At 47.3% G+C, this 14,287-nt stretch overlaps 2 protein-coding genes and 1 pseudogene across 2 annotated transcripts; 1 reads left to right on the forward strand and 2 right to left on the reverse strand.

Annotated features, from left to right (window-relative positions):
* Positions 1-2,900: 2,900 nt before the first annotated feature.
* On the reverse strand, positions 2,901-4,895 carry LOC117852731 (gallate 1-beta-glucosyltransferase 84A24). Its single transcript, XM_034734957.2, has one exon. The coding sequence runs from the start codon at positions 4,552-4,554 to the stop codon at positions 3,127-3,129; it is 1,428 nt and encodes a 475-aa protein (XP_034590848.1). The 5' UTR covers positions 4,555-4,895; the 3' UTR covers positions 2,901-3,126.
* A 2,585-nt stretch (positions 4,896-7,480) lies between these two features.
* Positions 7,481-11,761, forward strand: LOC117852733 (H/ACA ribonucleoprotein complex subunit 2-like protein). The gene is made up of 4 exons (XM_034734958.2): positions 7,481-7,696; positions 7,781-7,850; positions 9,989-10,094; positions 11,394-11,761. The coding sequence occupies exons 1-4, from the start codon at positions 7,582-7,584 to the stop codon at positions 11,553-11,555; spliced, it is 453 nt and encodes a 150-aa protein (XP_034590849.1). The 5' UTR covers positions 7,481-7,581; the 3' UTR covers positions 11,556-11,761.
* Positions 11,762-12,348: 587 nt separating this feature from the next.
* LOC117852732 (probable galactinol--sucrose galactosyltransferase 6) lies at positions 12,349-13,587 on the reverse strand (annotated as a pseudogene).
* Positions 13,588-14,287: the final 700 nt, after the last annotated feature.

Consider the following 14,287-nt stretch of genomic DNA (forward strand, 5'->3'; position numbering starts at 1 on the left):
CAGCAACAGCTGCAGCCCGCCAGAAAATCTCAAGCGAACAGGCCCATTTTCAGGGTGTGGATAGGATAAATGCGCAAAAAGGTGGGGAGTCAGACAATCTCGTCTGTTGAGTTGCAAGCATATAGGGGGTTTCTGTGAATTCTTTGACTAAAAAACGTGTTTATAAGAGAAAGAATATGTTTGCCATGTTACAGGTATTCCAAGCAAAGCAACTTGCCAAAATGAAGATGGATGACGAGGGTCATGAATAGAACAGAAAAGTGTAAAAAGATGGATGCATGTGCATAAAAAGTGTAAAAAGTACACACACATTTTTTTTGGTAAACATTGATTTTTTAGGATACACTGCATGAAAACATGTACTCAGGAAAACAAAAAAATTTGAGATGGGGTGGGGACATAACTACAGAGAGTTTGATGAATCTAAATACAGAAATAAATCCATTTTGTATGCATCATGTTCAGATTTACATAAAACATCAGCATGTAAAAAATATGGCACACACGAAGTGAAAAAAATATTATCATTTGCCTTGGATAACAAAAGATGGTCACATCTAAGAAATAATTGACTATAGGAAAATTTACGTAAACATTAAAAAAGATATAGCTTCAAAAATATAGTTTTTAAAAAGTCTGTATTGGATAACTATGTTTATATTTCATTCTGCAATGTTTTAAAAGTATTATATACTTTCACCAAAACACATATATCATTCTGCGAGTAGAAAAACATAAGCTCACAAAAGCACTACAAACAGCAAGATCACAGTAATAAAGGGTCAAATCAGAGCAAAAAAAATGGAACTCTATATGAAAACAAACTGCCATTCCACAAAATAACTGACAGGTATGATGAACTCAAACAGGAACCATGACAAACTTTAAGAATGGGGGCCAGATAAATGGGAATTATTAGAAGCATGTTTGATGTGAGCTAGTCGTCCAAAAAGGACGGTGGCACTAAGTTAGTAAACAGATCATTCTTTGGTTTTTATTCACATTCATGTATTTTTTGTACCAAAAAGACAGGGTAAAGATGCATGTCCATATGAAAATTAGGACAGCTGAACACTTAATCATCAGCAGCCGACGAAGAATAGGGGCTGAATTGAGGCAGTAAGAAAGACACAAGCCAAAGTTATATATTGCTAAAACATCCATAGTGCATAGGAAATCTAGCCATCACATCATGGATTGAACATCCATAATATAAATGAAAATATCAGATTGAGTATGCAACCTCTCAAGAGTTCTTGACCAAGGACCTAAAGAAGTAAGAAAGGCAACAAAAATCTGCAGTAAGCCAATATTAAACAAAAATATTGCACCAAAATTAAAAGATTAGACCATCCTACCAGCATCATATCAATTATATCTATCGCAAAAAAAAGGGGACAGTACCAAGCAAGTAAAACTAAACTTTTTCTACAGAATATGCAGAGGATATGTGCAAGTTTACTTGAGAGAATAATTCAAAAGACAATTGGAATATAATAGATGCAAAATACATACATAGGAAGTATCATATCCCTAGATGCAGAAATAAGAGTGCACAGACTGGAGACCTATCTAACACTCCATCAATCTCAATAGGCACGTTACATAGAAGTGAAAAAAAAAAATCATATCCCTAAAACCTCTTACTAACACGAATCGGGGTGGGGGATGAAGCCAAAGCCTATTAGGTTAGCCCAGGAAATGGAAATCGAAATGAAAATAAACACAAACAAACCCTAGAATAGTAGGAAAACGCATGGAGATGGGAAAAAATCACACACAAATACATCATGCTTCATGAAACAACTATAGGGCCCTGTGTGCGACTCAACAAAGGGCGAGGGTGTTTCTCGGAGAAAGCGATGCCGCCGCCAGGGACACCGATAGGCCGACCGGTTGTCGTCGCCGAGCCGGAGAAGAAGGCTGATACCGCCGTGGACCAATCGCCTTCCGCTCCATCTGCTACTCTCCCCAAGGCGCCTCCCTCCTCCCGAGCGGCAGAGACGAAGATGTCGGGGCGCCGATGGTCGTCGACAAGCAGGAAGTGATGTTGCAGTGTTCCCCCTCGTCCTCGCGTTCCCCCTTCTTCTCCCCTCGAATCACCCTCTCCGGCCAGGCGGAGGAGACGACGTCTCTCGAAATCGCCCTCTCCGGCCGGGCGGAGGAGTTGAGTGGACGGAAAGGAACGCGGAGAAGCATCCGGGGGGGGGGGGGGGGGGGGGGGGGGGGGGGGGGGGGGGGGGGGGGGGGGGGGGTAACGGGTTTCCAAAGATCAAAACCCGACAACGAAGACCGCACCCGATAAAGAAGAGAGGCGGGCCCGAAATTCATGTGTGCCGTGAGATGTAGATCTGGTGGTTCAGATAAAAGTGATTGAGAGAAGGTCAAAAATCAAGCATTCGAGGACTAAGCAAACCTTCTTAATTATTAATCATGTCATGTCATATGTGATGCGGGCTTAGGCTTAGGCTGCCAAAAAAAAAGCACGATAGGTTGACTTAGGCTGTGATGCTGGCAATCGCGAAGTCTCATGTCATATGTCATGTCATGTTAGCCTGATCGCTCCTCCTGCCGCCCGACACGGCCACGCCTTGCCTCATCCTGCACAACACGCCACCTCCGTCGAGCTGACTTCGCCTAGCACCGCTGCCCCTTCCACGCCCCGTCTCGTCGCACTTGGAGGCCAATGCAAGCCGACGCCGCCAGGAGGACCGTGACACCAAGCCACACGCCCGCCATTAGCCACCGTCTTTGAATCACTGCCGGGGGGAGCTCCACTACGTGAAGTACCTACAATCCCCACCATCTCCATCCAGACCAACTTCCCTGCCGTTAAGGAACATCATTCGAGAATTTTCAAGAACAGGGGTTGAATATGCTCTGAGTAGCTATTCTTCGGAGAAAGGTAACTATATCCTGGTACTTTTGTCCTAGGAACTTTATTTAATCACCGTTACGTGTTTGCATCTAAAAATGATGGGTCCGATTAAGTTTTATCTCGTCTCAATTCTTGTCAATCAGGATTTTACCTTTCTGTTGGTAATTATGCTTAGTTACTTTAATCGGAACGTGGAGTCATCACTCGGGAAAATAGCACCACTTGTAATTAAGGTATGGTTCGACACTTCAGTAAACGGCAGATGCTTTTGCTTGCCCTCCGCACGCTCGCCCCGTTACTTCGTTGACAAACGCCTGCACGTGCCGGTCCGACGACCCACCGGGCGCCACTGCGTCCCGCGCCGCCGCGCTCCACGACTTGGCGTTGGCGAGCATGGCGTCGGCCTCCGGCCCGGTCGTGACCGCGTCCACGGCCTCACGCACACCCTCCCGCCGCAGCGGGGCGCGGAGGTGGACGCCCATCCTGAGCTCATCGACGAGGAACTTGGCGTCCGTGCACTGGTCGCCCCACTGTGGGAAGGCCACCACTGGCACGCCGGCGGCGACCGTCTCGAGCGTGGAGTTCCACCCGCAGTGCGTCAGGAAGCACGCGACGGCGGGGTGCGCCAGCACGCGGTCCTGCGGGCTCCACGGCACGACCATGCCGCGGCCGCCGCCGGCGGCGTCCAAGAATCCCTCCGGGAGCAGCGGCTGGGTATCCGGCCGCACCACCCACAGGAAGGGCCGACCGGTGGACGCGAGACCGTGCGCCATCTCGGCGACCGCCTCGCCGGAGAGCATGACGATGCTACCCAACGACGCGTACACGACGGAGCGCGGCGCATGCGCATCCAGCCACGCCACGCAGCCGTCTGCCGCCTTGATCAGGTCGCCGCGCACTGCCACCGCGTCATCGTCGTCCGGGCCCCCGAGCTCGACTAGCGGACCCACAGGGATGAGCTCCGGCGGGCGCGGCGTGACGCTCGGGAGCGCGGCGACCACGTCGCGCTCGAGCTCGGCGAAGGAGTTGACGAACACCCACGACGCCCTGCCCATGTTTCGGAACTGGTCCTGTATCGTGTCGCCGAGAATCCTGTACGGGTGCGACGGGAGCAGGAACGACGGCACGTCGGCGAGGGACAGGCCCGGGAGGCCCGGGAGCGCGAACCGCGCGTCGAGGTCGTCCTCACGCGGGAACTCAGCGAGCCCGTGCACGAAGTGGTAATAGATCGAGAACACCGCGCACGACTGCACCCACAGCACTGCCGTGGGAATGCCGGCGTCAGCGGCGACGTCGGTCGCCCACGGCAGGAACGGGTTCCCGACGACGCACGCCACCGGCCGCCCCGCCTCCGCCTGGCGCCGGAGCAGGTCGGCCAGAGCCAGCCGCCCGGCCGTCTCGAGGTGCCGCATGAAGTCGTCCAGGTCCAGACCCGTCCCGTCGAAATGGTCGTCCAGGAAGTCGAACCGGATGCGGCCGCGGCCAACGGGCACGCCGTCGCCGCCGGCCGACACCCCCGAAGCGGCGCTGAGCTTGTTGCGGACGAAGGAGAAGGTGGAGCAGGTGACGAGGAGGCCCTTGGCGGCGATGCGCTTGGCGAGGCGGAGCATGGGGTTGATGTGGCCCTGGCCCGGGTAGCAGATGAGGAGGACGTGGGGCGCGGCCTCCTCGGCCATGGCAGCCTGCTGCAACCAGCTGTTCACCTGCAAGCTCTCAGCTGACCAAACTCCAAACTGGCAGAGTGCTCAAATTCTCAATAGGACTCGCTGGGTCATTGCACACTAATGCTCCTCGTCTACTTTTATACTCTATACATGAAAGAAATTATCTCGGTAATGTACGGGCAGTCATGTGCAACTATTTTGTACCGCCTCATGAAGCTGCAAGGGACTTTCCATTTACCTTTTTTTCATAATTTTCTCGTGCTCATGTGAGGTGACTAAATTTTTCTGAAGCTATCAGTTGATTTCCCTAACCTGCCATGCCGAGGTCACTGCCAGCTTGACCAAAAGTAGTAAAATGAATGGCCTTTTAATTGTCATTTTACTATCGTAATTTGTAAGGCCACATCTATCATCTTTGGTTGTAATTTGTAAACTAGTCGTGTCACACATTCTTGCATTAGCCTAATCATTGCTTTTGTGGCGAGAGGATCGACCACCCTTGGCCCTGTTCGCTTCAGCTTATAAGTCGGCTGAAAAATTGAAACTGCTGATTTGTTGTGAGAGAAAAACACTGTTTGGTGACTGATAAGCTGGCTGAGTAAGCTGAAGCGAACAGGCCCCCTAGCTTCAAAACAAATTTTATCAAAGATATGACTTATGACCGAATGTGAATGTGAGTTGGCCACGAGCCCACGAGGTTGTTAGTTTAGATTACTGGCTGGGCCCATGATGAGGCCAGCAGTGACGACGCTATGCTCCGGCAGCGATGACGGTTACAAAATACAAATTTCTTGCTTCTCAAGAAGCATTAGACAATATTATCTCAAGAAGCGATGTCGTCATGCTGCAATTAATGAGTAGGTAGGACGATTGCTGAGACTTTTAAGCTTGCGGTACTTCGTAGAACCTCCAGCCGGATTGCAGCATGACGACATTCACGGACATAGGATAATTAGGAAGTGCATGTATTTGCTGTGATGTACCGATAGATTTGTATTCAGTGATATCTTTGAATGTTTTGATAATTGGCGATGTTTTGGGTTGCGTACTTGCGTAGCTTTGGTCAATCAAAACTTCGGACAGTAATATCTCTGAAAAAAATATTCGAGAAGTAGTTTATTAATATTAAAATCGCATATACTATATATTACTCCCTCCGTTCCGTTTCAAAATGCAGATCGTTTTGATTTTATTAGATACATAAATTTTGCTTTGCATCTATATATATGGTATATAGTAAAATTTATGTATCTGAGAAAGCTAAAACGACGTACATTTTGGGATTTTGGGACAAGAGAGAGTATATTGGAAACTTATGGTCAAAGTGTATTTAGAAACTGTTTCCACGTCTAAAACACTGGCTTTCCTTTTTGCGTTATAGTATAAAAATCTTTGAAGTAGGTTTTGACCGTTAATTTATATTGTCAATTTATCAGATATTTTAGTAGTTTGAGAAGCAAAGCTGTACTTAATTCGATCACTTTAGAATATGAATATATTGTTTTATAACTTTGCATATAGTTTGACTATTTATTGCTAAGATCTTATAAGTCTTCTGAAAAACAAAATATGCTCTACGAAAGTGACTACGGAGTGCTCATTGCCCCTGGTAGAGCGTATTTTGTAGTACCATCTATATGCTTGTAGTGGCACTGTGGCAGCGTTGGAACAGACAGAGCGTCTCACGTATGCACAAGGTTTTATTTGCAGCGGGATACCAAGAAGAGCCTACGATCAACTTTAGGCTAAAGATAATGGTAAGTTGAACTTGCTGGAATGTTTAGGCAGTTTGGCACAACCTACATGAAAGTCATGGAGAATGAAGGCCTTCATTCTAGTTGTGTTACCTTAAGGAAGAAAAACAAGAGAGCTAAATGCCTAAATTTAGAGAATGAATTGGGTTAATAAAATGATACCTGTTTCTTCCGTGTTAACCCAAATGAATACAACTATTCAACCGACTTCTTTAGGGAAAAAGGTGCATTTGCATAGTACATTTAAGTTGATAGTTCAGGTAGAGGAAGAATAAACTGTCTGAGGAGCATGGCTGAGATTTTGGCATTAAGGGACGGAGGGAGTACATTCAAACGACAAAAACGATGAGCATAGATGCATAGCAAAGTCTACGAATCTAGAAAAGCTAAAATAAATAGTAATTTGGGATGGAGGAAGTACATTCAAACGACAAAACTTGCCATAAAGGTAGTTTTGTTCGAGATGTTGAATTACCTTTGTGGCATTTTGGGATGAAAATTTGACTATTCTCAAAAAAATTTCTCCCCAATCCTTAAAAAGCTATAGCTTTTGTTCGAGATGTTCATATTCGTTACATGCTCTGGCATGAGAGAATATGATATCTTTGTTAATTCACCAACTTTTTGTAAATATACAATGTCCTAAATATGCATATTCAACTTTTCTAACTTCGAGCATCGATTTGAATGAACTATTTGGGTTGTCTAAACAATACTACTGTAATTATTGCGAAAGATTCACCATGTGAATACAATATTCTTTTATTGTGAAAGTTCTTTATAATGCAGTAGTGATTTTGTAAATATTTGTTACCATACTATTGTAAAAAGGTTGAAAACCGTATCGTACAGAAAGGGGTGAATGAAATGTCCCGTGCTTTCTTCACAAATCTGTCATTTTACTCCTTCCGTTTCAAAATGTAGGTCATTTTAACTTCCTTAGCTGTATAGATTTTGCTATACACCTAGAAAAATTAAAAAAACCCTAAATTTTGGAACAGAGGTAGTATTACCTTTTTTTATAGGTAATTTTTTGTCAGAAAATATTTATTCATATTTTTTTTATTATGCAAACATCTCTTTTAGAGCACATGGCCCAAACTCCGGCTTTATGACAAATGGCCCCACGCATCGACCCCCGACCCTACAAACCAGCGACAGGCAGCGCCGCATAAACCCGGACCTCAAAACCCTCCCCAAAACCCTAGCCCCCGTTCCAACCAAAGCCCGCGAACTCCCAGCTCAGCGGCGGCGCCGGCGGCGAGGAGGGGATTGCAGTCTTGCGATGGGGAGCGACACGGAGGCGGAGAAGAAGAGGGCTCCGGTGGCCCTGGCCCCCATCGCGAAGCCGCTTGCGGGCAAGAAGCTCTGCAAGCGGACCCTCAAGCTCGTCCGCCGAGGTCTGTAAGATTCCTATGCTCCATTCGCCGTTGGTTTTGGACGATTTCCCATGCTTAGATGCGATTGTTTCAATTTCGTTGCAGCCTCTGAGGCCAAATGCTTGAAGCGAGGAGTCAAGGAGGTTGTCAAGAGTATTCGCCGGGGGAACAAGGGGTTCGTGATCTGTACCGCTTTTACTCTGTTCCTGGATTGTTTGTTCATCCATTTGCAGCCTTATGGTACATCATATGGAAATGAGAACTACCATTCAACATTCGCATTGATTTCACCCTTTTAGATTCGAAGATTATAACCAATTGTGACTCCAAGAAATAAATTGCAGTTTCGACTGCAAAATTATGAAACTCCTGGTTGGGACTTGAGAAGTGAGAACTTCATCAACAAAGATTCTGAAAGAAATTCATCGTTCTTTTGATGAAATTGGTTTTTCTACTGGGATTTAGTAGCTTCTAACTGGGAAACATACACTAATTTGGATTTTTTTAAAACCTTTCTTCTAGAATAAACTCTCAAATCGAAAATACCACAACAATTGGAATATTCAAATGATGAGTGGATAAGGGTTATGGATTTCCGATTAACTTTTTGAACTTTCATATCAAAACTGAGGACACATTATCCTAAAGAAAGCTGTGTTTTGAGGTTTGTTCAATGGGAATGAGGGTTTGTGGCTGTGATCGCTGCAGCAGACTTTTATGGTAACTTGGCAATAGTGCTTTTTCTGTGTTGGATGAGGAGCCATGCACATATTTTTTTTTCTTATAAACCTTTTCTAACCGATGGTAGGTTAGGGAGGATGGAGAGTCAATGTAGTCAGAGACACATGTTTTTTCCTTCTATGGGAGGAAGCGAAGAAGAGAATCAAATGAGGCAACACCTCACGCTGCAATGTTGCTTTGCATTAGGCCCACCTGTCAATCTCTTGACTTTGTGGAGACTCCTGCCCAAATAAGCTGACACTAGTTAGCATTTTTGTTTATCTGTCTAGCAATCCACTCTACTGTTAAGATAATCCGACAGTTGGAAGATGCTTTGGCACGAACAAGAAGTGAAAGATGCCCTCCAATCAGTCTTTTCTGACTAACTTAATAATGAAAAAAATTAGGCGGAGTACAGGATAGTACATATTATGAATAGGACTATGGATGCATCTTTCTTCCAGTTTTGGGCCAATATAGGAATCTGTGAATGGCCCCTGGTTCCTACTTACTCTATTTTGTTCTGTACTCTGGAATCTGGAGTGGTATTTGTTTCCACCGGTTCGAAAACAGTGTTCCACTGTTCCCACTAGTTTGGGCTGGAATCTGCTAAGGCACCACGTGAATCCACCCAGTCACTGGGTCCATATGGCATCTCAGTTTTGAATCAGCCCAAGTGCCCAATGGGGTTTTTAAAATCGGTAACCGGTATGGGCAGGGTCATCCGCCTAGTAGTGATTAGACAGAAAAATCAGACTGATTATGCGGCAGGTAGAGCCACCCGTTTTTGTATACAGCCTCATAGAGCTGTTTTCAAAGCTCTGGCCCAACCCATATTCTACAGCATTGGATCTGGTCATGACGAGGACACCTTTTTGCATTGTGGCTCTGAGCTGTTGCAGCCAACTTACAGGGAAAAGAAAAAAAAAGTGAAACTGGTAGCAAGCAGCACATTTACTTAGCCTACTGGATCTTGACATGCCTAGGATACTTGTATGGCTGTAGCTGATGCATTGTAAAAAGAATTAAAGAAAAAATGACATTTACTTAGCCTAACTCTACTTTGGTAAATACCTATAATTTCTCTTGTCAAATCTAACCAAGTAGTCACATACACAGGTTTTCCAACATTAAATTGTTATTTATCTTAAGATATGGTGTCAAATTTGTAGATTATCCTCTTATGCGAAAAAAAAGAACTATGTTATTTACTACAAATACTAGTTTGTTAGTATCCAAGGCATATTTTTCAGTTATACAATCTACTAGTTAATCAGGAGAGCTGTTCTCCTAGTTGGTGAGTTCACTGAGTAGTTAGCCCAATTGATGCTGTAGTTGCGTTACCTGGCTAATATTAGATTTACTAGGACTTGTCCCTTCACCTTCCGATGCCAAGCTTCATGATATTCTGTTGATCAACTTAATTTTTCCTAAAGGAAATAGTGTACCATTCTGTCTTGATATAAGTAAATTACTGTTTTGCATTGATGCATTGTTGTTTGCTCATTCTCAAATACCTAGTCTGAATAATTTATGTTACTTGTTTGTTGACGTTTTCATTAACTTTCCTGTGTGTTGCTTTGGTATTTGTAGATTGTGCGTGATTGCTGGCAACATTTCTCCCATCGATGTAATAACTCATGTTCCGATACTCTGTGAAGAAGCCAGTATTCCATACGTATATGTTCCCTCAAAAGAGGTATGCTGCACTGAACCTGCAATGTTAAGCTTTAAATCCCTGTATTTGTTTTCAGCATGAGATAAAAGGTTGATGATTCACTCTGCTAGGACGTGGTAATCACAGTGTTGTACAAATATTCTTAAACCAAGTAGAACATGCTGTTTGAAACTAGAAGAAGAAGTGGTCTGCATTGTTTGGTTGGTATTTTACTTGTTGAAAATTCAGTGGGTGATGAAGAGTATCATCTTTGATTACCTACATGTATATTTTAGTTCGTATTTTACAGGAACTAGCTAGGAGAGGACTCTCATGTTCTCTACCCATCACATTGTTCAGTGTTTTTCTTCCCTTCTAGTTCTAGGCATCAAGACTGAATGAAAAGGAGAAGTTTGTTCTGTCAAAATTTAGGAATGAAAGATCATCCACCTAGTTGTCCACTCGAGATGATTGATTTGGTTGTGTTTGCAGCTACATGACCTTGTCCACCTTGCTGATACATGTCCTTAATTTTCATATTTTTTTCTCCATTAGTACTGATCATAGTTTTACCATACGGGATCATGAACTAACTTATGGCATAAATATGCTGTAATGATTCCGTTGGCTTATTATGGTTTCCATGAATCGCTGCATTTACCATTTGATTGATACCTAATGCGATAACAATGGGGAAGCAGAGATCTGTTGTTGAAATCAACTATTACAGTGAAAGGGCATCCTTGCTCCTTTCCCCTAACATCGATTTCCCCCTCTCCCGATGATCACCTCTTTTCTTGATCTGGAGTGATTCTTTGTTGTATATCTTATTTGTGTTTGGCTTAAAAAGAAGGCCTTTTGTCCAACCTGTTCTGGCATCTATCGTTTATCCATGGTGGTACTAGCAGTCATTTTGTGTATACCAGATTTTTGACTGGTTGCAACTGTTTGAGCGGAAAATACTAGGAAATTGAGTATCCAATGTCTTGGACAATGTTTTCTGGGTGTCCTGCTTCTACTTTCCTTGTTCCATGATACCCGAAGTCCATATAACAAGTGTATGTTGATGCAAAATGACAACCTGAGAAATTGGCATGTCAATAATTTTCCAGTCCACCTGGTACTGAAAGTTTTTATTCTAGAAAAACTATGTATGTTTTATTTGACATTTGGTACTAGGAATCACTGAAATGAGGAACAAGATGCTGATACTAGCAATCGCCGATAATGTCGCATTTTCATGCTCCAGTCCTGATCAGCAGAAAAGGCTGATGGACGTAGTACACATTACAATCATGAGATCCTACTGATGCGTTTTGTTCCACCCCCTGTTCCCCACAGGATCTGGCGACCGCCGGCACCACCAAGAGACCTACCTGTTGCGTGCTGGTGATGACCAAGCCAGCCAAGGGGGAGCTGGAGGGCGAGGTCAAGGAGAAGCTCAAGACGGACTACGACCAGGTCACGTCTGAGGTCGCGGAGGTCACGTCGGCCATGTTCTAAGCAAACCCACGGGGCCAACAGAAGCGCCGGCGTCTTTTCACTGTGACTTGGCCCTGTCTGTAACTTTGTACAATGCCAGTGTGACCTATCAGATTATCACTCGCCTCGCTGGACGAACCGGTTACATATGTGCCTCTTTTTTATGAACTTGCTGAGTAAACCACCATTTTGGGAGGAAAATGCCAGATCCTAGCATACTAGCAGCATCTGTTTGCCTTTGTTTTTTTAGGTTAATACTACGCTGCAAATCTGCAGCCTTTGCAGTACTGTGCGTTCTGGCACAGGACAAAGCATACGTGCTGCCTGTGCCCCGACGCACGGATCGTGGATCATCCACTGTTGAGCGCCCAGTCCTGCACTCCTGCTTCTGCTGCGCAGGGGAGTCAGGAGAGGACGGTGGTGTGGGTGTGTGCGGAGGTGGCGCCCAGAAAGGAAGAAGTGGCAGCGTGGCTGATTGGGACTAGACGGCGCCCGTCCTGTGGCGTGGTCTATCCTATTTTGGCGTCGAGGCCACGGCCCCGCGAGCACCGAGCAGCAGCGCTCGGCTTGCCGCTCTCCCTCGTCTGCCGGCCTTGTCCGGGGGTGGCGCTGGCAGCCGCAAGGCGACGGCGGCAGGGCTCTGCCGCTCTGGTCATGGTCCAGCAGGCCAGGCCAGAGCTGGAGGCGTAGCTAACCCTGCAAATAGAAATAACTTTAACAGTTAGGCTGAAATAACTTTAATAGTTTGGATTTTGCTTTGATCTTACTTAGCCTGGGTGCTAATAGGCCAGCACTACTAACAAATTCACTTGGTTTGAGCTCTACCTCGCTGGTAGTTTGGTATGGTGTGGTGAGGGATAATTATTATTAGAATTCTAATGAGTTGTATCCATGGACTGTGTCGTGGTTGTCACATGAGCCGCATGCCAGCGTGTCGTGGTTGTCACATGAGCCGCATGCCAGTCAAGCACGAGTGCACGACACAAGCCAGACCTAACCCATCGCTAGCCCTGTACACGGTAAAACCTACACGGTCCGGTTTTACCGGTTTTGTTAAAAACCAACCTAGGTCATGAAGGAGTCAAGTGGTCGGTTTAGAAACCGCCAGACTGTACGGGTTCCACGGTTTACGCAAATTATTTGCTGCCAGGTCTGGAGGCGGCGCCGCGGTGGCACTAATGGCCATGATGGGCGATGGGAGGTTCTCCTGGAAGTTCTTGGCGATGGAGGCGTCGAGCGCCTGATGGTACTGCCTGGTGAGCTGCACGCGTCCGCCATGACCGGCGCCGAGCGTCTCGAGGACGCACTGCACGTCAACCTTGATGCCGTCGACGCCGGGCGGCGGCGAGGTACGCGTGGAGTTAGTCGTAGAAGCGGTACACGGTGCGCGGGTGCGCGAAGCCAAGCCCCTGCAGGGTGAGCACGTCGGTCGTCATCCCGGGCTCGTTCTCCACGACACCTAGCGACACCTTGGGAAACTGATGGCTCGAGCGGTAGTGCTCCGTCCCGGCCGCGGGCTGCGTTCGGACGGACGCTGCCCCAGTAGCTGGTGATGGCGTGCCAGACGTAGACGTACTTGAGCGCGTACTCCTCCTTCGCCACGCGCACCACCGTCTTGATGCCGGCGGCCAGGTCATCGGCGTTCTGGAACTTGCTGTTCTCCTTGATGCCGGTGAGCCTGGACAGGCGAGGCGGCTCGTCCCCGCTAGCGGGCTCGTCGAGTCGGAGTGGTCGCCTGGTCGGTGTGCCAACGGACTGCCAGCCGTCGTCGATGATGACGAACTTGGGAGGCGGCGATGAGGCTGCGGAGCCCGGCCTCGACGCCCTCCTGGATGACGTCCTGGTAGAAGGTGTCCAAGTGCACCAACCGAAGTAGTTGACGATGCCCGGGAGCTTCTTCTTGGCGCGGATCTGGAACGTCTTGAGCGAGGACTTGATCGCGGTGATGGCGGCGGCGAGCGCACGCGAAAGCAGGGCATGGGCCATGTTGGCGGCGGAACGTTGAACGGGTTCGATGGTTCCTAACCTGACCCAAACCAAACCGCAATGATTTTCAGAAACGGTTAATCACGGGCTGGTTTCACGGGTTCACCAGGTTGGAATCAAATCATGTACAGGGCTAGCATCCTCTCGCCTCGCTTCCCTTTCCCCGCCGCCGCAGCCACGCGCCCGACCCACCTCCGCCTCGCCTGCGCCGCCGCAACACCACCACCTCACCCGCAGGCCGCAGCCAACGCCACCACACCTGGCCTCCCTCCCGATCCAGACTCCTCCATGGCCGGCGGAGGGACGAGCTCTCCATGAAGCCGGCGGCCGAGCTGTTCAAGAATCCGGCGGCGGGACGAGCTCTCCACGGCCGCCGCCGGTCCAGGTGAATTTTTCCGACGGAGGTACGAGTGGAAGAGGCGCCCGATAGTGGGGAACCAGCTGCGCCACGCCACAACAGGTCTCGGCATCGCCATCGTCGCCTTCGGGATCTACCTCATAGGCGAGGCCGCCTACAACCGCGTCTACCGTCCCTCCGGCGACCACCACCACTAGACGGTCAGTCGGGATCCGTGGCTCCAAGGTAAATCCCCCACCCGCTTCCCTATTTCTTGTGGCAATGGTTTCGTGGTTGACAAGAGATCATGAAAAGTGTTTCTTGGTTATATCCTGCTTGCTCAATTTCGCCTGCAGCTACTTGTACTGCTTGGGGTGAATGAATTGAATGGTGTGCAGATTAGTAGCCGATTCCTTGCAAATGAATTAAA

This window comes from Setaria viridis, chromosome 4 (genome assembly GCF_005286985.2).
Source record: "Setaria viridis chromosome 4, Setaria_viridis_v4.0, whole genome shotgun sequence".
Classification (NCBI taxonomy): Eukaryota; Viridiplantae; Streptophyta; class Magnoliopsida; order Poales; family Poaceae; genus Setaria; species Setaria viridis.